Source organism: Schistocerca nitens, chromosome 12 (assembly GCF_023898315.1).
Source record: "Schistocerca nitens isolate TAMUIC-IGC-003100 chromosome 12, iqSchNite1.1, whole genome shotgun sequence".
NCBI classification, from domain to species: Eukaryota; Metazoa; Arthropoda; class Insecta; order Orthoptera; family Acrididae; genus Schistocerca; species Schistocerca nitens.
Genome location: NC_064625.1, coordinates 101,135,683 through 101,163,652, shown reverse-complemented (window position 1 = coordinate 101,163,652; position 27,970 = coordinate 101,135,683). Strand labels below are relative to the sequence as shown.

The window sequence follows — 27,970 nt, the reverse complement described above, 5'->3', positions numbered from 1 at the left end:
TGTTGTGGCAAAACACTGTTCCCGTACTGTACCCAAAGTCTTCGATGAATTTCAGCCCCTGATACGCCTTCTGACCACAAAAAATGGATCACTGAACGTTGCTCTTCTTTGGTGCAAATAGACAGCGGAGCAGCCATGATTAACAGCAAGGCAGCGATAATGAAACTAACCTAGCAGCTTGAAAATTGCAAGGATATAACAACAAATAAACAAAGCATGCATCATCAATGTAAAACGACAGTACTACCAAAATAAACAAAAATATAACTAAATTGCGGATAATTATTGACTTACCCTCACATTTTAAAATTTTGAAAGAAAATATTTACTGTTTTTAACGAAATCTTCTAGCAGATTCTGTAAATGCTTTAAAATTTTCAGTTAAACTTAATGCAAATATTTTAAGTCTTAATAGTAAATGTGAATTTTGACAATCACTTATGACAAATATATACATTTCTATATAGATACACACAGTCTCAAGTTTGTTATGTATTCATCGCTCTAAGTCCAGGTTGGAAATCCACTCAGAAGGTTTTGCAGACATATTGTTACGGTCTTCCACTGTCCCTCTGAATCCCTGAGGGAGCATTCAAATGTTATATGTCATACTGTTTGCTGCTCTTCACCACAGTCACATTCAGGGGAGAACTTCCATCCCCATTTGGTGCCTCAATGCTTCACATCTGCCCCTGGCTGTTGTGATCAGATTCAGAATGCAGCAGTGTTGTCGGGGTGAATGAAAACATGCTTGTTATGCCCAGGGAATTTTGATTAAATAGTGTCGCATCGTGGAAGATTGCTCCTGCCGTTGTTTATCCCAGGCTTCTTGCATTTTGAAGTTACTGCCATGCAGGCTGATTGCTGTGCATTATGATGCTTTCCTGGACCACAGTTGCTGAGATTCTGATGAAATTTCTAAATGAATTGGTAAGTGTAGTTTGATTTTTATTCTTATCAACACATTCAGCAATGGCTATGATCTTCTTATGGATAGTGGCGGAATATGACTTAAGTGCCAGTCGCCCGTGTGTGGCAGCCAGCATGGGTTTGTAGGATGAATACACCCTGCGATGAGACTCATTGAAACTGAATGTCATTCAATATTTTCAGGTTCCGGACCATCCTTACAAATCAGTATCTCTCTAAAAAGTATGTTGTGAATAAAAGTCAACAACAATTAATAAAATACGTATTTTTGAAATTTTTTGTTATTGTTCTACACTACTGGCCATTATAATTGCTACACCATGAAGACGACGTGCTACAGATGCACAATTTAACCGACAGGAAGAAGATGCTGTGATATGCAAATGATTAACTTTTCAGAGCATTCACACAAGGTTGGCGCCAGTGGTGACACCTACAACGTGCTGGCATGAGGAAAGTTTCCACACACAAACAGTAGTTGACCGGCGTTGCCTGGTGAAACGTTGTTGTGATGCCTCATGCAAGGAGGAGAAATGCATACAATCACGTTTCCGACTTTGATAATGGTCGAATTGTAGCCTATCGCTATTGCGGTTTATCATATCCCAACATTGCTGCTCGCGTTGGTCGAGATCCAATGACTGTTAGCAGAATATGGAATCAGTGGGTTCAGGAGGGTAATACGGAACGCCGTGCTGGATCCCAACGGCCTCGTATCACTAGCAGTTGAGATGACACGAATCTTATCCGCACGGTGTAAGGGATCGTGTCGCCACGTCTCGATCCTTGAGTTGACAGATGGAGACGTTTGCAAGATAACAACCATCTGCAGGAACAGTTTGACGATGTTTGCAGCAGCATGGACTATCAGCTGGGAAACCATGGCTGTGGTTACCCCAGACGCTGCATCACAGATAGGAGTGCCTGCGATGGTGTGCTCAATGACAAACCTGGGTGCACGAATGGCAAAACGTAATTTTTTTGGATGAATACAGGTTCTGTTTTCAGCATCATGATGATTCCATTTGGCATCATCGCGGTGAACGCACATTGGAAGTGTGTATTCGTCATCACCATACAGGCCTATCACCCGGTGTGACGGTATGGGTGCCATTGGTTACACTTCTCAGTCACCTCTTGTTCGCATTGATGGCACTTTGAACAGTGGACGTTACATTTCAGATGTGTTACGACCCGTGGCTCTACCCTTCATTCGATCCCTGCAATACCCTACATTTCAGCAGGATAATGCACGACCACATGTTGCAGGTCCTGTACGGGCTTTTCTGGATACAGAAAATGTTCGACTGCTGCCCTGGCCAGCACATTCTCCAGATCTCTCACCAATTGAAAATGTCTGGTCATGGTGGGCGAGCAACTGGCTCGTCACAATACGTCAGTCACTACTCCTAATGAACTGTGGCATCGTGCTGAATCTCCATGGGCAGCTGTACCTGTACACGCCATCCAAGCTCTGTTTGACTCAATGCCAAGGCATATCAAGGCCATTATTATGGCCAGAGGTGGTTGTTCTGGGTACTGATTTCTCAGGATCTATGCACCCAAATTGCATGAAAATGTAATCACATGTCAGTTCTAGTATAATATATTTGTCCAATGAATACCCATTTATCATCTGCATTTGTTCTTGGTGTAGCAATTTTAATGGCCAGTAGTGTAAATTACTGCCCCCCCCCCCCCTCGTTAGTACATGTTACTGAAAGTACGTTGGTACTGTTAAGAGTGTGCTAAAAGGTATTTTCAGTTTTTGGGCCCTACTTACACATCAGTACCTCATTAAAATACGTTGTTAATGTAAATCAACAACAATTAACTTGGTTTTTTAAAGTCTCCTGCTGCTGGTAATACATATTATGGAAAGTGCATTGGTATAGCTAGGGTTAAAAGCAGAACACTGCAAACATCACTACGTGCACCAGACGTACCTGTTGCCTCATGGTCTGCGGGGGAGGGTTCCACCAGGGGTCCTCCACAAACTGCCCCCTCCTCTGCTGGCTGCTCTCCACGGCTCCCATGTCGCCACCTGAAGACAACACCAGAACAGCTGCCATCAGTGCATACCACTCACACAGTTCTCATTTCTGTAGGCTGCTTTCTGGATACCCATAGATTGCTACAGATGCCTTTGTTTTCATATGTAACTGAGGTGATAGCGAGTAAGAAAACCTTCGATGCTAGTGTATTGTGAAGTCTGCAATACTTGAGTGCACATAATAAAAACATTGCTTTTTCGAGACATATTTTGCTAAAAAAAGAAATAGTATTATGTCTAAAAATAGTAATTACCAGACAATTAATGAGCATCAGTCAGATTTAGGAACTGAAAACATTTCTCATGATATACACACATGCTCATAAATTAAGGATAATTGCAGAATGTCGTGCCACACAACATGGCCCTACACAAAACTGGCGCTTATAGCAGAGGCACATAGGGAACACACACAACACAGGTCTGTATGTCCATGGTATTGGTGATAAGTTGAGAAAACTGTCCTGAAACACATGTGCTACAAAACGCCACTGTTTCCTGCACGTGTACCCCGACTTCAATATGGGATATGATCACCATGCACACGTACACAGGCCGAACAATGGATTGGCATACACTGGATCAGGTGGTCGAGCAACTGCTGGTGTATAGCCTCCCTTTCTTGCACCAATGTCTGTCGGAGCTCCTGAAGTGTTATAGGGGTTTGAAGACGTGCAGTGATACGTTGACCAAGAGCATCCCAGATGTGCTCGATGGGGTTTAGGTCTGGAGAACAGGCAGGCCACTACATTCGCCTGATATCTTCTGTTTCAAGGTACTCCCCCACGATGGCAGCTCAGTGGGGCCTTGCGTTATCATACATCAGGAGGAAGGTGGGACCCACTGCACCCCTGAAAAGGCGGACATACTGGTGCAAAACGATGCCCCGATACACCTGATCTGTTACAGTTCCTCTGTCAAAGACATGCAGGGGGGTACGTGCACCAAACATAATCCCAGCCAACACCATCAAACCTTGACCTCCATTCAGTTCCCTTTGAAGGACATTAAGGGGTAGGTATCTGGTTCCTGGTTCACGTCAGATTGAAACCCAGCGAGAATCACTGTTCGGGCTATACCTGGACTTATCCATGAACCTAATCTGGGACCACTGTTCCAAAGACCATGTACTGTGTTCTTGACACCAGGCATTATGGACTCTCCTGTGACCAGCGGTCAGTGGAATGCATCTTGCAATCTCCAGGAGAATAAACCATGTCTGTTCAGTTGTCTGTAGACTGTGTATCTGGAGACAACTGTTCCAGTGACTGCGGTAAGTTCCCGAGCAATGCTACCTGCAGTACTCCATGGCCGTCTGCGGGCACTGATGGTGAGATATCGGTCTTCTTGTGGTGTTGTACACTGTGGACGTCCCGTACTGTAGCGCCTGGACACGTTTCCTGTCTGCTGGAATCGTAGCCATAATCTTGAGATCACACTTTGTGACACACGGAGCGCCCGTGCTACGACCTTCTGTGTTTGACCAGCCTCCAGTCGCCCTAGTATTCTACCCCTCATAACGCCATCAATATGTGTTCTTTGAGCCATTTTCAACACACAGTCACCATTAGCATGTCTGAAAATGTCTGCACACTTACTCACTGCAGCATACTCTGACGTGCACCAACACACCTCTGCATATGTGGACTGCTGCCAGTACCACCGTGCGACGACCGCAGGTCAAATGCACCACACGGTCATAGCCCGAGGTGATTTAAACCCACAAACTGCCCACCAGAGCATTGTTTCACGATGTATCAGCATTCTCCTTAATTTATGAGCATGAGTGTATAGGGCCAACAATACTACACTAATAATATATAGACCATTGTTTAAAGACATTAATTCTGTATCTTTTATTAAAAAACTGGCAACATTTTGCAAAATAAATTTGCACAGAGACAAAACATTTTGAATGTGAGTAACTGTTGGAGTCCTATATCAGTAGAAAAATGTATGTAAGATATCCAGAACTAAGCAAAAATTTGCTATCTGAAGAACTGCATCAAATTACTGTAGTGTATTAAATTCAATTGTAACTGATTTTGTAATAGTGTAATGTAATGACTCGATTCAAAATTATTAAAATGTTCTGGGTTATTGTGCTGCTACCAAATGAACTTCTCAGGGGAATCCAATGATTCGAACCCACATGTGAGGCCATTTTCTATGGGGTTGTAGCTCGAATGAAGGTCCATTTCACACCCTGACTGCCTTCTAACTAAACTAAAATTTCTTTTTGAATGCTCCGACACAGAAGCATCATGTATCATGTTTTCAGTCAGTTTTATTTCAGTCAGTAGTGGGCCAGGGTGTGCACTGGACCTTCTACTAATCTAAAAAACCCCTGAAGATGTCCTCTGCAGATGGAACCAAAACATCAAGTTTCTCCAAGAAAGTCATTCAACAACGAACAACAGTAGATAATATTTTAATAAGTGTGACATTCCCAACCACGAAAGTTTAGACTTTATCCTGATTTGATTTTTAAAACTTTATATAATGACATGTGGCAAAGGGTTCTGATGTCTGCATTTCAGGAACTGTAGGATGCCTCAGTGGTGGATGAGACAATGTGAAATAAGCATCGTCAATAATCTATAAATTGTCTGATTTTATAAAAATTATAACTTCTGCACAATCACTGATAAAGGCTAAGAAGAGTATATTGTTCTTTGTTTGTCTTTACTGACATCTCCTGGAAATGGAAAGAATTGCTATTATACATCCTCCAGTGAATGTGGTGCCAAAGATATGTTGCAAATACTGTGATTAAAATGCACTTTGCAGTGCAATTTTACATTTCCTTTCTTGAGCATCAAAGTTATTGTTACAGTTAGAGAAGATGGTACATTATATTATTTCCATGTACCATAACATCCCTGCAATTAATCTGAACCTCCCTGTGAGTCTGTGGTCATGTGGTGTGGTCAACACTTTAGACAATAAGTGCTAATAATGCAAATTGAAGCATGCATGTAAATAACATGATACAATGCATTTCACCAAATTTACAGGAATGGCAACATATGCCTGGTGCTGAAAAGTAATTACAATGCAATTGTTTACAAGCTGTTTCTAATTGTTGCACATACTGTCTGAAGAAAATGACAGAAATGAACTTAATAATAGATTGTAAGTGTATTTTGGGCAAAATTTTTCTCTCTTGTCAGTGTGGCAACTTTTTTCATGAAAATATTTTCCTGACTTTCCAAACTGAAATTCCAAATTTTCCAGAACCTATTCTTGTTTTATGTGACAGCAAGTTTTACTTTACTAGTTTTCTTGACTACTAATAAAATGCTTCAAGTTGCTGCATTGTCACATACTAGTTATTATTCCAAGTTCCGCTATGATTATTTAAATTTTATCAACAACTATCTGAGTACCGAATACTGCCTGGGTATGCACTTATTCCACTCTTCTATTAGTTCATCTCCTGCTTCCCCCTCTCTTAGCCCCGTCTTCTCCTCCCCCTCCCCCCTCCCCCTCCACCTCCCCCTCCTCCTGCCCATCTGCCCCTCCCCTCTAAGCCCATCTGCTAGACCCCCCCCCTCCCAACCCCCAGTCTGTGAATCTCCTCCACCCACCACTCACTGTCCATTTCCTCCTGCCCCTCTCCCCGCACATCTCTTCCTCCGCCTGTTCCTCTTTATCTCCTCCTCTTTCCCTACTTTTTCCATCTCCTCCACTCACCTCTCCTCTCCACCTGCCTTTCTCGGTCCATCCTCCCCCTATCTGTGTCCATCTCCCCCCTCTCTGTTTGTCCATCTCCTCTTCCCCTCTTTTCTCTCCACCTTATCACCCCCACCCCAATAGAAAGCTGCTGATTCTTAACCCCACAGCATTTCTTTCCAGATAGTAAGTAATATGTGTACCAAATTTGATTGATACCAGTCCAGCAGTTTAGGAGGAACCTTTTATTCAGGACCTTGCCTGCATACACGTGTCACATATACAAGATCTGTTCAAAAAATTCCCGATCTTTGTCCACACAATTTTTCTACGCTTACCTTTTACTTTTTCTACACAATCTCCTTCTAAATACTCTGCTCCACAGTTGATACATCTCTCCCAACAGCATTTCCACATCCAAAAGCAGTCTCAGTATGCCTCTCGCCAGATCACACAAAGCGTCATCTGTAAATTTTCTTTTATCTCATCTGTCATTGCAAATCTTCACCCTTTCAGTGTGGTTTTCAGCTATGTAAATACAAAAAAGTCTGCAGTGACCAGGTCTGGAGAGTAAGCAGGATGAGGCAGCACAGAGATTTCATTTTTGTGCAACAGTCACATACCAACAGGGATACATGTGTCAGCACATTATCGTGATGCAAGAGCTGCAAATGGTCTCACTACATTTCATGTTGTTTCCTTCTCACATTTTTTTGCAGGTGTCACAACATGTCCTGAAAGTACCATTGACTAACTAATTGTTCCTGTGGCATGAATTCATGATGAACTAATCCTTCAAACTCAAATAAAACTATCATCATGGCTTTGACATTTAACCTGAACTGATGAGCTTTCTTTCACCTCGGAGAACCTTTCCTGACTCATTGTGAAGATTCAACCTTGGTGTTAACATCATAACCGTAGACCCATGTCTGAATCACCAGTTATGATTCTCTTAAGGAACATCTCATTCTCAATTGTGCGATCCATAAGCTCTTCACAGATTTCAAGGCAAAAATCTTTCTGGTCTTGGCTTACGAGTCGTGGGACAAACTTGGTGGTAACATGACACATTCCAAGATGCCGTGTCAATATTTTGTGACATGATCCAATTGAAATATTACATTCTTCTGCAACCCCTGACAGTCAATCTTCAACTGGCACACACAATTCCACTGCTGTTCCTGACATGAGCTTCGTCAGTAGATGTCAAAGGGCATCCTGAACAAGGGCCATCTTTAACTTCTGTCCAACCATTTTTAAGCCACGGGTACCATTCGTATCACTGACTATGGCTTAAGTAGGCATCACTATAGGCATCCTGCATCATAAGTCTTCCAAGCTGTGTGGTTTGTTTCTGTAGACCTTGCATTTTAGGCCACCCTAGATGAAAATGTCAGATGGTGTTAAATCAGGTCACCTCTGAGGCCACAGTGCTTTCGAAATCACTCTGTTGGGGAAAAATGATTCGACCTCAGCCACGATCACTCGAGATGTGTGGCATGTGATGCAATCCTGTTGGTACTAGCCGAGGGTAAGGTCTTCATCAGCCAACTGGTTCACAAATTCCCAAAACATTTTGACGTAAACTGCACTTGTCACAGTAGACTAAAAAAAATTGGACTGATGACGCAATGTTTTGATATTGCCAGTCTTTTGTGAATGCAGAGGTTGCTCAACCAGTGCATGTCGATTTTCATTACATCAGAAATGTGTACTCTGAGAGTTTACATAGCCAGAGAGGTGGAGCCATGCCTCATCACTGAACCTTGTATACTGCAATATTTCTTCCTCTGAGCAATAAATTGCTGACAGCAGCAGCAAAATATGATGTTTTATTCTTTGTCATTGACATTCAGTTCCTGAACAACTGTAAACCTGTATGGATACATACTGGCTTTCTTTGCAGCTCTGTAGCATTTGCTTAGTGACATTCCATGTTCCTGAGATAAACATCCAACAGACTTTGCAAGAGACATCAACAATCATTGTTTCATACCAGTCATTTTTTCTTCCAATAATGGCAGCTGTCCCCCGTTATGAAGATTCAGCACTGTTCCACTGCTCTCCATCTTGTTCACTAACTTTTGGCTGCAGTATTTCGACAGTATATGTTCGTCTCCAAACCGTTCAACAAACATCCACTGACACGTCTTATTGAAACCAGTAATCCATTATTGTTTCACAAGAAACGTGCACTCTTCAACACAATAGCGATAAATTGTCACTAAACACTAAATTCTGAGCTCCTGCCAGAGTGATGCATGGAAACACACTGTTGCTTCAAACTATGTTGCAGGGTGCAGTGTTGCCACATCAAGCATTACAAATTACTCAGTGGAATTACTACACAAGTCTGTGGGGCCTCTTTTGATTGGGACACCCTGTATTTTTGTAGGTACATTCAGTAGCATATGTGGATACCGTCCATGAAATTTGTTGCAAAGAGAATTAGTAGTAAAGAAGTAAAAAACTAAAACATTATCCAAGATGCAGCAATTTTTCGTGAATCTCACTATTTGATTTCATATCTTCTGAACTGTCTGTTGTACAATTGCCGGCCGGAGTGGCCGAGCGGTTAAAGGCGCTACAGTCTGGAACCGCACGACCGCTACGGTCGCAGGTTCAAATCCTGCCTCGGGCATGGATGTGTGTGATGTCCTTAGGTTAGTTAGGTTTAAGTAGTTCTAAGTTCTAGGGGACTTATGACCACAGCAGTTGAGTCCCATAGTGCTCAGAGCCATTTGAACCATTTTTTTTGTCGTACAATGCTACATTTATGTAGGTACAATCAGTAGCATATGTGGATACTGTCTGCGAAATGTGTTACGAATAGCATTCATAGAAAGAAGTAATAAATTTACATGTAATGCATTATGTGACAATTTTTCACACATCTTACTACTTATGATGTCACATCTCCTAAATTATGTGTCATACAATGATATAATTTTGCTGGTATATTCAGTGGTATATGTGAATGCTGTCTGCAAAAATGTGTTGTGAAGGCTGTCAGAAATAAAGAAGTAATAAATTAAAATGATGTGCTTATTGCAGCAGTTTTAGTGCATAAAGAGCAAGAACATGGTAAACAATACATAATTTTGCAGGGATTGCCAGTAAGAAATTTTTTTTAATGTTTGAAATGATGTGTAAACTTTGCTTTAAATCATTAAGTGCTCTCATTTATGGATGAATATAGTCTGGCTCTTTGTGTGTTGTGAGCTACACTTCTTTTTCACTTCCATCCCCTTTGATAGGTAGGTGGTTCTTATGCAAAGTGATTCTTTCCAGACAATAAGTGATATGTGTACCAAGTTTGATTGAAATCAGTGGTTTTTGAATGAGATGTGGATCATATATGCATATGTATATATAAATATAATAGAGGGAAACATTCCACACGGGAAAAATTATATGGGGAGAGATAAAGGTGAACTAGAAAGCAACTGGAGATCTGGTGTGAAAAAAGTCGAAAGCTGGGCTGTGTTGATCCTGTGGTGAACTTGGGTTGGTAGACAACGATGTGCATAAAGGTTAGGTGGTTGTGTTGCCGCCAAAACACATTAAAGGGTGGAGAAATTCGGGAAAATTTCGAAAAATTTACAATTTTATCCCACCTATGTATATATAAACATACATTATATGATAAGTATGGATTCTGTAAGTTATTAGCTCTAGTGTAGGTTATTAGTTCTATATCTGACCATAAACTAGATAGACATGTACTCAGTAGAACTGTCCATGACATGGAGTAGGGGGGCTTTGCTGCATGGTCACTGTAAAGAATCTTCAAAAGAACTCACAATTTTTGCATAATAGGTGTAATCCAAAATATAAGGATGTAGATGCAGAGATGCTGAATAAATCATGTTTGGCCGTCAAGAGGGCAATAGATGAATCTTTCAATGACAATCGCAGCAGAATCTTATTTTAAGATCTCTCATATTATTCAGTTTAAGAGGAGGGTAAATGATTTATTGGTGACCAACTCCTACTCCACAGCAAAATTTCTTAGTAGAACCAGCTGATGTGTATATGTCATTAATAATATCAAATAATATGACTATTAGTAAATCTGACTTCTGTAGAAATTCAGTGCTGTAATTTGTTCATTACAGAATGAAATCTTCACTATGCAGTGGAGTGTGTGCTGATATGAAACTTCCTAGCAGATTAAAACTGTGTGCTGGACTGAGACTCAAACTCAGGACCTTTGCCTTTGCGGGCAAGTGCTCTACCGACTGAGCTACCCAAGCACAATTTATGACCTGTTCTCACAGTTTTAGTTCCACCAGTACCTCGTCTCCTACTTTCCAAACTACACAGATGCACTTCTGTGAAACTTGCAGAACTAGCACTCCTGGAAGAAAGGATAGTGCAGAGACATGGCTTAGCCACAGCCTTGGGGATGTTTCCATAATGAAATTTTTACTCTGCAGTCGTGTGTGCACTGATATGAAACTTCCTAGCAGATTAAAACTGTATGTCAGACCGAGACTCAAACTTGGGACCTTTGCCTTTCATAGGCAAGTGCTCTATCGACATGTCAGCACACACTCTGCTGCAGAGTGGAAATTTAATCATGAAAACATCCCCAGGCTCTAGCTAAGTCATGTCTCTGCAATTTCCTTTCTTCCAGGAGTGCTAGTTCTGCAAAGTTTGCAGAAGAGCTTCTGTGAAGTTTGGAAGGTAGGAGATGAGGCACTGGCAGAACTGAAGCTGTGAGGATGGGTTGTGAGTCATGCTTGGGTAGTTCAGTCAATAGACCACTTGCCCAAATAAGGCAAAGGTCCCGAGTTTGAATCTCGGTCCGGCACACAGTTTTAATCTGCCAGGAAGTTTCAATGTTATAATTGTAAATAAGTGTTGTATAATTATTTTTCTATTTGATGATGTGTGGCTACAATAGCATAAGAATTATCATATGGACCTGACTGTATTGGATATTTAATGTCTTTTGATAAGTTAGTTATTACCTTTTATCTGAAAATATGTTTAAGACTGAAGGACATATACAAACTGAAAAGACATATGAAAATTTGAACCAAGGCCAGGATTTGAACCCGTGTCCCCTGCTCACTAGGCAGATGCACTAAACACTACGCCACCCCTGGCAGAGTGGCTTTGCACAACTGTACAGACTACCTCAGCACGCCTCCCTCCTCAATCCACATTCCCATTCACACCTCAGCTAACTTGGTACTCCCCCTGAATTCGAACAGCACTGCAGAGGATCTCCAACAGTACTGGATTAGCACTGAAGCATAGAATGAAATCGGGGAACGTGCCTGAAACTCAGACGTAGGTGCTTTAATCAAATGGAACTACAGCAGAGTAACACTAATCCAAACCCTGGTAATCCGGAATATCAGACCAGCTGTGTGGCTGGATCGAAGAGTTTTTAGCACACAGAACACAGCATGTTGTTCTCAACGGAGAGACGTCTACAGTCGTTAAAGTAACATCTGGCATGCCACAGGGGAGTGTTGTGGGACCATTGCTTTTCACAATATATATAAATGACCTAGTAGATAGTGTCAGAAGTTCCATGCGGCTTTTCGCGGATGATGCTGTAGTATACAGAGAAGTTGCAGCATTAGAAAATTGCAGCAAAATGCAGGAAGATCTGCAGTGGATAGGCACTTGGTGCAGGGAGTGGCAACTGACCCTTAACATAGAAAAATGTAATGTACTGCAAATATGTAGAAAGAATGATCCTTTATTGTATGATTATATGATAGCGGAACAAACACTGGTAGCAGTTACTTCTGTAAAATATCTGGGAGTATGCGTACAGAACGATTTGAAGTGGAATGATCATATAAAATTAATTATGGTAAGGCGGGTGCCAGGTTGAGATTCATTGGGAGAGTCCTTAGAAAATGTAGTCCATCAACAAAGGAGGTGGCTTACAAAACACTCCTTCGACCTATACTTGAGTATTGCTCATCGGTGTGGGATCTGTACCAAATCAGGTTAACAGAGGAGGTAGAGAAGATCCAAAGAAGAGCAGCGTGTTTTGTCTCAGGGTTATTTGGTAAGCGTGATAGCGTTACGGAGATGTTTAGCAAACTCGAGTGGCAGACTCTGCAAGATAGGCGCTCTGCATTGTGGTGTAGCTTGCTGTCCAGGTTTCGAGAGGTTGTGTTTCTGGATGATCGAATATATTGCTTCCCCCTACTTATACATCCCGAGGAGATCACGAATGTAAAATTAGAGAGATTTGAGCACGCATGGAGGCTTTCCGGCAGTCGTTCTTCCCGCGAACCATACGCGACTGGAACAGGAAAGCGAGGTAATGACAGTGGCACGTAAAGTGCCCTCCACCACACACCATTGGGTGGCTTGCAGAGTATAAATGTAGATGTAGAATTTGAATGTTTGGTTAATCTGAACATGAAAAATGTTAGTCTAAGTATGGAAAGCTGTGCAGTAAACTGCTGTACATACACACTATTTTAATTTACACAGTACAGTAAACATGTATTAGAAAAACTAGCCAAAAACATTAGGTTTAAACAATGCATAACAATGAAAGAAAAGCTGTCAAACTTACTAAAATACAGCAGATATTTTATCCCTACTTTTTCGATGACAAAAACTCAGTCATTGTTTTTTGGTGGAATGAAGACAGTGTGTTATATGATGCATTTTCTCAGAGTATTTTCTGAAATATTCTGCCAGGCCTCGGCAGCCCAATAAACAACAACCTTCACATTGGTCTTTTTTATTTTGTCCACTAAAGGAATGCTATCATCTTGGAACAGCATTCTTAAAAATTGTTTTCTGTAAATCAGGTTTAATGTTTGCACTACGTCCTGGTCCATCGACTGTAGAAGTGGTATAACATTCGGCGGCAAAAACTTCCCCACAATTTCTCCATCACATAATTCCTCAGTTCTGGGGTGAAATGGTGCATTGTCAATCAAAAAGATTGCATGGGGAGACAAATGATTTTCCTTAGAAAACTGTCAAACAGAGGGAACAAACTGGCCGTGAAACAATTCTTTGAACAGCTTACCATCCATCCATGCTTTTTTCTGGTTGTGATAATATACAGGTAGGGACTTCATGTTGCAGTTTTTACAAGCTCTGGGCCTGGTAGATTTGCTGATCACCATTAAAGGCAGCTTGTGATTACCAGCGGCATTGCTGAACTCTAATAAAGTCACACGATTTTTGCACATTTTAAAACCAGGAGCATGGTCTTCTGCTTATGATGCCAGGCTTTTCGTTGGCAATGCCCTAAAATTAAGGCCAGTCTCATCAGCATTATAAATTTGTTGGGGAGAATACTTTCCCTCTCTTATCTTTTTCATACTCACTCAAGTATTCCTTCAAGGCATCACAGTCAGAAGAAAGCTTCTCTCAGGTAATTGTTAGCTGATGGATTCCATGACATTTTTTGAATCTGTGCAAACAACCCGTACTTGCACTAAAAGACTCATTACCATTCATTAACTTGTTCAGGTAAACAGCCTTCTCCTGAACCAGTGCTCCACTCAAAGGAGTTCCCCTTTCTCTTTCCTGTGTAAATCAAATGAAAAGAGCTTCATCCAATTTATCGTACTGGGACTGTTTCAAATTCTGCTGAATTTTGAGTGTTTTTCCTGAAGATGTTGCACAGGATTGTTCAAGCTTCGCTCGGTTCTTCTTCCAATCACAAATGGTTGCTTTACCAACGCCCAGTTCCGTTGCCAGTTTAGATACATTCTCACCATTGTCTATCTGCTTCAAAGCATTCAGTTTTTCTTTGAGAGTTAACGCTATATGTTTCCGTTTACTCATGATGAAAATACGTACACCACCACACCTGAACGAATACGATACAGCTGTTACGCGTGATAGCAATTTATAACTAACATAACCAAGCACTTTGGGAGCCACCTGGCAGTGCACTGACCTCAGACACTACAAAGGTCTCAACAATGCACAATAACAAGAGCAGGGAATGAGAGTGAGCCATTGTTCCCATACTTTTTCCCATATGTTACCATGGTGTACCTACTTATCTGCTTGGTATACTTCACTCTAGAAACTTTTCACCGTAATTCTGGCTAATCCAAACAAATTGGTAATCCGAACAAGGTCTGGCACAATTAGATCGGATTAACGGGACTCTACTGTATATGGTTCCAGATGTCTTTTCAAGTCTCAAACACAGTCTGCATGTGTATGCCACAGATATTTGAGACTTTAAAAGATCTCTGGAGCTGTACAGTTTCATTTGATGTTTTAGATTTTTTTGTTTTTTATTTTTATTTTTTTATTTTTTATTTTTTTCGCTTATTGCATATCTATGATGACCATATCACTTGGAATCTGTGGAAGGCACATATGCATAATTGTTTTTCTTTGTATATACATAATGTATCCTTGCTTTTCTGACATGTTCTACATCCTGCAGGATCTCCTCACAATGGATATTTTGGTACAAAAAGTACATCTAATCTAATCAAAACTCAAAGAAATTCTGGTCATATGTAAAGACTGCATGTGACACTGTAGCTAGTGTCCAGACATTTGTGTATGACACAGGAATTGAAACTGAGGGACTCTTTGGGATCTATTTTATTCATGTAGGTGTCTAAGTTGCACCCTCATCCCCCCCCCCCCCTCCTTCCTCTCCTCCATGGTCATGCAGCAGGAGGATACAAAACAGGTGGAAAAGCATAAGCATGCATTGCCGCTTCAGATCACTTTCAAATTTTGTCAAATGGTTCCAAACAGACCCTAATAGCTCTAACCTGTACATGACAACAAAATTTGCAATTGCACTGTACTCCATATGGATGCAATCATGTTCAATGGGGACACAACCCCACAATGTCCTTAGAGAAAGACTGAAATGCTCAACGATGTCAGCAGGTAGAAGGTTGTCAAGGACATCTTCCTGTCGCTCACTGTACTGTGAACTGTTGTTTTCAACTGCAAAATGTGTGGGAATCAATGCCGCAGGGAAAGAAGTAGTTTCACTGATGCCACCCACTGTAGCCTTTTGATGCCAATTTTGAGAAATGGTGTGTCTGGAATGTTTAACTTGGCCACTCACAAGGAAACTGTATGATTTCAACCTTGGGCCTTGCAGTTCTGACCTCCATTGCAGAGGCATCAAAAGGAGGGGTGAAATGTGGGCAAGAGGGTGTACGATGACTTTTCCATCCTGTGACACATCCACTGCGCCATTGGGCAGATTTGTAGTGAAATTTGGTACCAATGTGATATCATTAACCCACCTTACAGTTCACAGGAACTTCTGAGCTGTGGCCTTTTCGTTGCATGCGTCAATACCTTGCTGTTTGAAGCATCATCGAGTGTGAGGGTGAAGGTGCAGGGTACCACACATTTGCACCATCACACTGAAAGGTTGTACACATCTTTGAGCTACATTTCAAACATAAGTGTTGCAATGGGAGGCAGTTATGGAGTCTGTAAAACATGATCCTTCAATTCTGCTGCACACTGTTTATACATAATTAAGTTTGTACAGAACACTCAGAGTGTGAGCCGTGTCCCAAAAAACATTTGTCTCAGTACCACACCACCATGTATTAACTTATTATACTGGGTAACAAACATAATTTGTTACTGGAGTGAAGATTTCTGCATAGTAAGACCACAGCATATTACCTTAAATTGTAGCCTCTCCCCAATGTTATTCAATCTGTATATTGAGCAAGCAGTAAAGGAAACAAAAGAAAAATTCGGAGTAGGTATTAAAATCCATGGAGAAGAAATAAAAACTTTGAGGTTCACCGATGACATTGTAATTCTGTCAGAGACAGCAAAGGACTTGGAAGAGCAGTTGAATGGAACGGATAGCATCTTGAAAGGAGGATATAAGATGAACATCAACAAAAGCAAAACGAGGATAATGGAATGTAGTCGAATTAAGTCGGGTGATGCTGAGGGAATTAGGAAATGAGACACTTAAAGTAGTAAAGGAGTTTTGCTATTTGGGGAGCAAAGTAACTGATGATGGTCGAAGTATAGAGGATATAAAATGTAGACTGGCAATGGCAAGGGAAGCGTTTCTGAAGAAGGGAAATTTGTTAACATCGAGTATAGATTTAAGTGTCAGGAAGTCATTTCTGAAAGTATTTGTGTGGAGTGTAGCCATGTATGGAAGTGAAACATGGACAATAAATAGTTTAGACAAGAAGAGAATAGAAGCTCTCAAAATGTGGTGCTACAGAAGAATGCAGAAGATTAGATGGGTAGATCACATAACTAATGAGGAAGTATTGAATAGGATTGGGGAGAAGAGAAGTTTGTGGCACAACTTGACCAGAAGAAGGGATCGGTTGGTAGGACATGTTCTGAGGCATCAAGGGATCACCAATTTAGTATTGGAGGGCAGCGTGGAGGGTAAAAATCGTAGAGGGAGACCAAGAGATGAATACACTAAGCAGATTCAGAAGGATGTAGGTTGCAGTAGATACTGGGAGATGAAGAAGCTTACACAGGATAGAGTAGCATGGAGAGCTGCATCAAACCAGTCTCAGGACTGAAGACCACAACAACAACATCAGTTTTTCACAACCAGAATCAGTAAACTCATGCAAATACATGGATGTAAAAACTTAAAGTAATATGAAATGGCTTGATCACATGGGCTGAGTTGTAGGTAATGCAGACTTCAGTTCTTTGATAAGATACTGTGAAAACGCAGTCCATCTACAAGTTGTACAACTTTGCTTCTACCGTTTGCCGATAGGTGGCGACAACGGTAAGTAGCGGTCAAAAGAAACAAATCGCAGACATCAGGCAGTTAGCTCGGGCCTCGGTCAACATAACCTCATTCAAACATTAGTTGATTTGTGCCTGCATCATAAAGTTGTTCTTGATTGAAAATGTCAGTTCAAGAGCCTAATTCTCGTCATTTGTTTTGTCGCAATATGAAGAAAACAGCGGCTGAGTCTCGTTGAATTCTCTCACGTATGTATGGTAAGGATGCTATTAGTGAAAGAACATGTTGTGAGTGGTCTCAATGCTTCAAGAATGGCGATTTTAACGTCTTAGCCCAGCATAGTGGTGGAAGAGAGAATGTTTTCGAAGATACAGGATTGGAGACATTGCTGAGTGAAGACTCGCATCAAACTCAAAAAGAATTGGCACGATTAGTGGGTGTGACACAGCAAGTCATTTCAAATTGTCTCGAGGCTATGAGCATGATTCAGAAAGAAGGAACTTGGGTTCTGTGTGAGCTGAAACCAAGAGATGTTGAACGGCATTTGTGTTTGTGAACAGTTGCTTCATAGGTAAAAATGGAAGAGATTTCTGCATCACATTGTGACCGGGGACAAAAATGGGTTCATTATGATAACCCTAAAAGCAAAAAATCATGGAGATATCCTGGCCATGCTTCCACATCAATGGCCAAACCGAATATTCACAGCTCCAAGATCATGCTCTGCATTTGGTGGGACCAGCTCGGCGTCGTGTACCATGAGGTGTTAAAACCAAGTGAAATGATCACAGGTGCTCATTGTCAAATTCAGTTAATGCGTTTGAGCAGAGCATTAAAAGACAATTGGCCACAATACAGTGAGAGGCATGATAAAGTGATTTTGCAGCAAGACAATGCTCGACCCCATGTTGCAAAAGAGGTCAAAACGTACATGGAAACGTTAAAATGGGAAGTCTTATCCCACCCGCCATATTCTCCAGACACTGTTCCCTTTGACTATCACCTGTTTAGATCAATGACGCATGGCTTAGCTGACCAACACTTCTGATCTCATGAAGAAGTCACAAATTGGATCGATTCGTGGATCACTTCAAAAGATGAACAATTTTTTTGATGCGGGATTCATAAACTGCCTGAAAGATGGGAGAAAGTACTGGTCAGTGATGGAAAATACTTTGAATGATAGATGAGTAACCAATTTGTTTCATTAAAGCCTCAAATGTTGGGGAAAAATGGCAGAAGAAAAGTTGTACACCTTGTACAGAAGAGACTGCTCACTAGTAACCAGTATGTTCAATCTTAGAATATTGTTCAAGACTATGAGGCCTGTACTAGATAGGACTGACAGGGGATATTGAACACATGCAAAAAATAGTTGCGCAAATGATTGCAGAGTGGAACGGAAATGCTGAAAAACCTGAATTGATAAACTCTTGAACATAAATGCCAATTATCACAAGAAAGCCTAATTACAAAGTTTCAAGAACCAGTATTAAGTGAGAAATCTAGGAGTTTACTACATCCAACTATGTATCGCTCCCATATGAGTCACAATGATAAGATTAGACTAATTGCAGCATACACAAAGGTGTTTAAGCAATCATCTTCTTTCACTTGTACTGGAAATATCTTAGATTTCATAGAGTAGACAATACACAGTGTTTAGTAACTTACTCAACATGTTGTAACTTTTGTTATGTTATCATATATTTATGATTGTTTTTATTAATTTCCAATTTATATTCATTATCTAACACTATTTGGAATGACTGAATGTCTTCTAAATACTAAATATAAAGATGAATATAATACTTCATTTGCACAATTACAAAACTGGATAATTTGTAATTTTGGTATACAAATTTCCTTTCTCTTAAAACAGTAATTCAAAACCCTGAAAGATAATTACTCACTCATCTAATGTGTTTTTTTTTTTTTTTTTTTTTTTTTATGGAATGTGGAATATTACTGAACAGAAAGTTCTAAGAAAACACTGTGTAATGTTGAGACCGATTATTAAAATTGCAAACAGATCAGTAGTTAATAACCTTTATGAGTTTCACAAAGTAGTTGGTTGTATCACGTAATGCAACTTTAGCATCGAAATTGAAAGAATTAACAGAGTGATAAATGAATATGCACAGGGAATCTGATAGCCTTATGAAAAATGTGATATAACTTGTAAAATCTGCTCCCGACCCAGTGTCATGTACACTCTAAGTCTACCCTTTTTCTTATTGTGCATTCCAGCGCTGACTTATTTACATTAAATTTTAGACCATAGTCTTGCACAACCTCTTTATAAACATCTAAATGCTACTGTACTTTTACCTCTTTGCTACCCCACACCAAGAAATGACCAGCAAAAGACAGTGCTGTCACCCTCCCCTGTTCCACATTTCATTGTATCATCCATCAAAACTGTGACGAGCAAGAAAGGTAGTATACTTTTTTGTTTCTGATCATCTCTCTGCTCCGTCTATCTTGTTTGTAAACAGCATTACTCGACAGTAAATCTCACCTCCCACAAATGTGACATACGGCATTATTCACAAGCATTCTTCAGTTGTTGGATACCATTCAGCTGCTGTTACCATGACAATGTTCACAAAGTGTGATGGTTAGTTACTTAGTTTCTTGAGAGCATACGGAGTTTGTGAGAAACTTCCGTCGGCACAATAGGGAAGACATACTTGACTCCCTGACAGTGTCAGGATGATATTAAAGAGATGAAGTTCCAACTGTGGAAAGGGAAACCTACAATTTAGCATGGAATCCAAACTATATGTTGTTTCTGGCAACTCCTCACATCACGAAGACTTAAAAATGCGCAATCTGACCAAGATTCAATCCCATAATCTGTCACTGTCCAGCCATGCACTTTACCAGTAGTCCATCAGGCCCACCATATATTTTGATACTTCATCTATAGGTTTTGATGTGTGACTTTGTATCAAAATATGTGGCATATATGGCCACATACTTTGATTGCATTTATTTAGAAGCTTAAATTATTTACACTGCCTGTAGACCATGCAGCTTGATACCTTGTCCCCTTCTTGAGAAATATGGCAGAGATGCCCAAACTCTTTGCCTTTACATATGTCTGCTTGTGTCTGTATATGTGCGGATGGATATGTGTGTGTGAGCGAGTGTATGCCTGTCCTTTTTTCCCCCTAAGGTAAGTCTTTCCGCTGCCGGGATTGGAATGACTCCTTACCCTTTCCCTTAAAACCCACATCCTTTTGTCTTTCCCTCTCCTTCCCTCTTTCCTGATGAGGCAACCGTGGGTTGCGAAAGCTTGAATTTTGTGTGTGTATTAGTGTTTGTTTGTGTGTCTATCGACATACCAACGCTTTCGTTTGGCGTGTGTGTGTGTGTGTGTGTGTGTGTGTGTGTGTGTGTGTGTGTGTGTGTGTATAATAGAGGGAAACATTCCACGTGGGAAAAAAATATCTAAAAACAAAGTATCTAAAAACAAAGTATCTAAAAACAAAGATGATGTGACTTACCAAATAGAGGGAAACATTCCACGTGGGAAAAATATATCTAAAAACAAAGATGATGTGACTTACCAAACAAAAGTGCTGGCAGGTCGATAGACACACAAACAAACACAAACATACACACAAAATTCAAGCTTACGCAACAAACAGTTGCTTCATCAGGAAAAAGGGAAGGAGAGGGAAAGACGAATGGATGTGGATTTTAAGGGAGAGGGTAAGGAGTCACTCCAATCCCGGGAACGGAAAGACTTGCCTTAGGGGGAAAAAAGGACAGGTACACACTCGCACACACACACACACACACACACACATATCCATCTGCACATACACAGACACAAGCAGACATTTGTAAAGGCCAATTGTTGTTGTTCTCCCCCCCCCCCCCCCCCTTTCCCAATATTAGGTGTGTTATCATGACTGAATGGGTGCCTGCGAGTCGAATTATTCGACACAGTAATACTACAATGAAGTCCTAACCAAGTGAAGGGAAAGAGTAAGGAAGAAAAAAACAGATCTGCGGAAGGACGACACACGGATTCTGCATCAGGATAACACACCAGTCCACAATGCCGCACCTGTCAAACAATTTTTAAGGGCAAGCACATTTCTCTCTTTGGATACCCTTCGTATTCAGCAGATCTGGCTGCCTGTGACTTTCATCTGTTACCAAAACTGAGAAGTGCATTGAAGAGGACATTGTTTCAGACTGTTGAAGAGTTAAAAGAAAAAATGGAAGAGCTGTTGAAGAGGGTGACAATGGATGACCTACAATATTGCTTCGAATAATGGAGGACACTTATGCAGCCATGTATAGACAGGGGAGGGGAGTATGATGAAGGTATAAAAGTTAGTAGTAATTTTGTTTGCAATAAATCACATTTTTGATGTCAGTCTCATTATTTGATTGCCACACCCTGTGTAAGCAATTTTTGAAAATACAAGGTCCGGCAGAAAAACCTCCCCTTTAAGGAAAGCTAATAAAAACAAAACCAAATAAGGTAGAACAATTTTATTTATACTAAATAAAAGTACATATTATGCCATTTTAGAAAATACTCTTATGGTCTTACTTTTTAAATAAAACATCCCTTAAATGGCTTCCTGCACTGTCGACACACTGATTGAGTCTTTCCCTGAAGTTATTCATTACTCTTTGAGTCATTTCAGGTGGAATAGCTTCAACCTCTTGTGTAATTGCTTCTTTCAGGGCTCGTAAAGATTGTGGACGTTGTTCATAAACTTTTGCTTTTCAATAGCCCCAAAGAAAGAAATCACAGGGCGTTAAGTCCGGCGATCATGGGGGCCAGCCAATGTCTCCACGCAACGAGATCACATGTCCAGGAAACATTTCCTTCACCAATGCCAGTGACTGCCGCGCTGTGTGGGCTGTAGCACCATCTTGCTGGAACCACACGTTCTCTATTTCACCAAAAAGCTCCCTTAGTTGCGGTTGGAGAAAGTCGCGGAGCATGGCACAATAGCGTTCACTGTTGATGGTTAAATTCCTGTCATTTTCTTCGAAAAAGTAAGGACCGATCACTCCGGAATTGTAAACAGCACACCATACTGTTACTTTAGGGCTATGAAGTGGTCGTTGATGAAGTTCTTGGGGATTGTGTGCACACCAGTACCTGCAATTTTGGCTGTTCACTGTTCCGGCAAGGTGAAAGTGTGCTTCATCAGAAAAAATCACAATATCGTTGGGACGAATGTTCCGAAGAAGGTCTTGGCACAAACTTACACGGACACCACAGTCTCATTCACTCAGTTCCTGCGTAGTTACAATTTTGTAAGGATGCATTTTAAGATCTCGATGCAAGATTCTTCTCACACTTCGATCAGATATCCGTAATGCTGCCGCATGCTTTTTAGCGGATCGTCGAGGAGATTGTTGAACTGAAGCTCTAACTGCATCAACATTTCCGGGGCCTGTTGCAGTCCGTGGTCGTCCAGGTGGTTTCCTTTTTAATGCGGAACCTGTCTCACGAAAGTTAGCAACCCAAGAATAAATTGTTTTCTTATCGGGAACAGGGTCCCGTCGTCCGAGCGCAAAGCGAACGCGAAAAGCACGTTGAGTATTAATAGGCGATTCGCCATTTTGAATAAAATCTTCCACTACGAAGGCACGATGTTCACCAGACCACGCCATGGCGTACACTGAAAACGGCACGTAGGCAGCTACTTAATGACGCGCCCTCCACCACTCTGCTCCTTCTACTGTCCGCTGCACGTTACTTTGTAATCGGGGAGTTTTTTATGCTGGACCCTGTATAATGTAATTGGATGGATGAAAAATCTACTCACCAAGTGGCAGCATGAAAAAACATATATAAATGCTACATAAATGTGCAACCTTTTGGAGCCAGTGGCACCTTTTTCTCACAGAAGTGTTGAAGATTGAGGAAAAGAAATGAACGAAAAGGACTGGTGAGGTTAAGGAAAATGGTGAGAGTTTGGAAAAGTCACTCAGAGCACCAGATAAGAGGAGACTTGCTAGACTGGACGACAAGGAAAGACCGATTGTTGGAGACTGCCCTAGATGATATTTGAAAATCTGAGAGCTTTAAGGTTGAATACAGGATAGTAAGCAAGACAGAGATTACTGACACAGAGTTAAGAAGAGTGGAAAGCTACTTGCACTGTATTTGTTAGGGATACTGTATTTGTTGGGGAAAAATAGAGAAGTCAGAAAATAGAAGTCATAGAAAATTAAAAGAGATGAAGAAAGGAACAGTTACTGAGAAGAGACACTGAGACAAATGAAATTAATGTAAATTATCGCGAGGTGGCTGGCAAGAACAATGGACATGTTGTAACGACAGTTCCCACCTACAGAGCTCCCAGATTCTGGTGTCTGGAGGAAGAATCCATATGGCACATGTGGTGCCACAGACACCATGGTCACAACTGTCATGTTGTACAGCATACTCTGCAGTAGGATATTGTGTAGTGTCATTATACACTCACTGCCTATTGCCATTCATTCTAACTACACTACTGGCCATTAAAATTGCTACGCCACCAAGAGATGCAGATGATAAACGGGTATTCATTGGACAAATATATTATACTAGGACTGGCATGTGATTACATTTTCACGCAATTTGGGTGCATAGATCATGAGAAATCAGTACCCAGAACAACCACCTCTGGCCATAATAACGGCCTTGATATGCTTGGGCATTGAGTCAAACAGAGCTCGGATGGAATGTGCAGGAACAGCTGCCCATGCAGCTTCAACACGATACCACAGTTCATCAAGAGTAGTGACTGGCGTATTGTGACGAGCCAGTTGCTCGGCCCTCATTGACCAGACATTTTCAATTGGTGAGAGATCTGGAGAATGTGCTGGGCAGGGCAGCAGTCGAACATTTTCTGTATCCAGAAAGGCCCGTACAGGACCTTCAGCATGTTGTCGTGCATTTTCCTGCTGAAATGTAGGGTTTTGTAAGGATTGAATGAAGGGTAGAGCCACGGGTCATAACACATCTGAAATGTAACGTCCACTGTTCAAAGTGCCATCAGTGCGAACAAGAGGTGACCGAGACGTGTAACCAATGGCACCTCATACCATCACGCCGGGTGATACGCCAGTATGGTGATGACGAATACACACTTCCAATGTTCATTCACCACGATGTCGCCAAACACGGATGTGACCATCATGATGCTGTAAACAGATCCTAGATTCATCCAAAAAATGACGTTTTGCCATTTGTGCACCCAGGTTCGTCGTTGAGTACACCATCACAGGCGCTCCTGTCTGTGATGCACCGTCAAGGGTAACCGCAGCCTTGGTCTCCGAGCTGATGGTCCATTCTGCTGCAAACATCATCGAACTGTTCATGCAAATGGTTGTTGTCTTGCAAACGTCCCCATCTGTTGACTCAGGGATCGAGACGTGGCTGCATGATCCGTTACAGCCATGCGGATAAGATGCCTGTCATCTCGACTGCTAGTGATATGAGGCTGTTGGGATCCAGCACGGCATTCCATATTACCCTCCTGAACCTACCAATTCCATATTCTGCTAACAGACATTGGATCTTGACCAATGCGAGCAGCAATGTCGCGATACGATAAACCACAATCGTGATAGGCTACAATCTGACCTTTATCAAAGTCGGAAACGTGATGGTACGCATTTCTCCTCCTTACACGAGGCATCAGAACAATGTTCCACCAGGCAACGCCGGTCAACTGCTGTTTGTGTATGAGAAATCAGTTGGAAACTTTCCTCATGTCAGCACGTTATAGGTGTCACCACCGGCGTCAACCTCATGTGAATGCTCTGAAAAGCTAATCATTTGCATATCACAGCATATTTTTCCTGTCGTTAAAATTTTGCGTCTGTAGCACGTCATGTTCGTGGTGTAGCAATTTTAATGGCCAGTAGTGTAATAACTTTATTGTAGTCATACCACTGTAGAAGCTGATACATGATGTGTCATTTCACAGATGGCTCTTCGTTTGATAGTATCTGTTTTTTCAGTTACAGTAACCCTTTTCTGTATCACACATACCATTTGGTTCTGGAGGTTGGCACTGTTAGTGATGTCATTTTCGGTTTGCTAGCCAAACTTGCTATTCTGTACGCTACAGAGGCCTGTTACCAATCGGTTCACTTGCTGATTTTTCGTCTTGTGCCGAGAGGTGGCGATGTGTCAGCAAGACCGTTTGTTTGAATCAGTGTGCTTTGATTGTGGAGAGGATTTGTTATTTTAGAAATACAGAGTGATTTTTAGTTTTAAATGTAATAATTATGTTTTACTGAAGAATAACCAGTACACATCCAAGTGGAAAGAGAGTTCATAATTGATATGAGGGCTATTCAGAAAGTAGGGAACATTTCCATCTGACGCCGTTGGACGCACGCTGATTGCATGTATTTTGGTATGTGCATGCTCGGCAGCTCAGTCGGCATCCATCTGTGACAGCGGGAACATCTCTGTGCGTCTGGGTTTTTCAATATTTGAATTTGAAATGTGCACTGCAATCGAAAATCCCAGCAGTTGTGAACTTCGGTCTGTGATATGGTTTTTGTTGGCAAAAAACCTAAAACCTATAGAAATTTATCATGAACTGTGCAAAGTGTATGGAAACAACGTAATGAGTGAATGTTCCATCCAGCAGTTGTGCCTTTGGTTTAAAAATGGCCGAACCAACGTTCATGATGAACAGAGGAGTGGATTGCGACTGACGATCTTGTCGCTAAAGTTGATGAAACAATTCGTGAAAACCATCCCTTCACAGTAACAGAGCTTTCACTTTCTTTTCCGCAAGTTTCACAGACTTTGTTGTTTGAAATTGTCACTCAAAAGCTAGGCTACCACAAATTTTGTGCACGATGGGTGCCCAAAGTGCTTACAGAGCACCATCAAGGACAGTGACTCAGGGCAATGTTGACTTTTTGGAGGCCTATCACAAACATGGTGATTCATTACTGGATCGAATCATAATCGCTGACATGACTTGGGTGAAACATGTCAATTCCAAGACAAAATTACAGTCCATGGAGTGGGGGCACACGTCCCCCCAAAAACATAGAAAATGTTTGCAAACCCTGTCAGCAAGGAAGTTGATGGTGACAGTGTTTTGGGATAGGCAAGGTGTGCTTCTTATTGATTTTCTCGAATGTGGAGCTACCATAAATTCTTCCCAGTACTGTCAAACTTTGCAGTCTCAGAGGAGCAGTTCGAGACAAATGCCGAGGAAAGCTGACATCCAAAATTTCCTTTTTGCATGACAATTCCCAGCCTCACATGGCAAACCGCACTAAAGAACTCCTTAAGTCATTCAAATGGGAAATTTTCCCTCACCTGCCCCACAGTCCCTATCTTGCACCAAGCAACTTCCACTTGTTTCCCAAGATGAAGATTGGCTTGTAACGCAGCGGTTTGATGATGACGCGGAACTCCAGGCAGGCGTGACTCATTGGCTGAAGTCCCAGGTGGCAGAATTTTACAACGAAGGTATTTCAAACTTTGTCCCCCACTATGATAAGTGCCTCACTGTGTTTATAGCTATGTGGGAAAGTACGAGGGTCACCGCAAAAGAAATGCACACTATTTATTTTTATAAATCCACCTTTTATTCTGCATGTTTGCAAGTTCTACAGTGTGCAGATACATCCTTTAGGATCAATATTTTCATTTCTTCACATAATTTCCATCCCTCTCAACTCCCTTATGCCATCTTGGAACCAGCACCTGTATACCCGCACAGTAAAATTCTGGACCAACCTGTTGGAGCCACTGTTTGGCAGCATGTCCAAGGGAGTTATCATCTTCAAACCTTGTTCCATGAAGAGAGTCTTTCAGTTTCCCAAAGAGATGATAATCACATGGAGCCAGGTCAGGACTCTAAGGTGTGTTTCAGTGTTGTCCATCCAAGTTTTCTGATCGCTTCCATGGTTTTTTGACTGACATGTGGCCATGCATTGTCATGCAACAGCAAAACATCCTGCTTTTGCCTCTGTGGTCTAACATGACTCAGTCGAGCTTGAAGTTTCTTCAGTGTTATCACATATGCATCAGAATTTATTGTGGTTCCACTTGGCATGATGTCCACAAGCAAGAGTCCTTCGGAAGCGAAAAACACCATAGCCATAACTTTTCCAGCAGAAGGTGTGGTTTTGAATATTTTTTTCTTGGGTGAATTTGCATGATGCCACTCCATTGATTGCCTCTTCATTTCTCGTTAAAAATGATGGAGCCATGTTTCATCACCTGTCACAATTCTTCCAAGAAATTCATCTACACCATTCTCGTACTGTTCCAAAAGTTTGCTGCATTCCGTTTTTCTTGTTTCTGTCAACATCCTGGGAACCCACCTGGCACAAACCTTTTTTAACGCCAACACTTTCAGTATTCTGCAAACACTTCCTTCCCCTATTCCAACATAGCGTGACAATTCGTTCACTGTGATGCATCTTTCAGCAGTCACCAATTCTTTAACTCTCTGCACATTGTCTGGAGTGTGTGCAGTACAAGGCCTGCCACTGCGAGGACAATCCTCAATATTGCCGTGCCCGCTCTCATCACATAACCTGCTTGCCCACTGACTGCGATCGACAGCAGCATCTCTGTACACCTTTTTCAACCTCTTGTGGAT

At 41.4% G+C, this 27,970-nt stretch overlaps 1 protein-coding gene across 2 annotated transcripts in view; it reads right to left on the bottom strand.

Annotated features, from left to right (window-relative positions):
- LOC126215227 (plectin) overlaps nt 1-27,970 on the bottom strand; it is a 233,579-nt gene that overhangs the window by 184,011 nt on the left and 21,598 nt on the right. For both annotated transcript variants that reach the window (XM_049941893.1, XM_049941894.1), the window contains exon 2: nt 2,877-2,974. In XM_049941893.1, coding sequence (XP_049797850.1) covers nt 2,877-2,966 — 90 coding nt within the window. In that variant the 5' untranslated portion in view covers nt 2,967-2,974. The remainder of the gene's footprint in view (nt 1-2,876; nt 2,975-27,970) is intronic.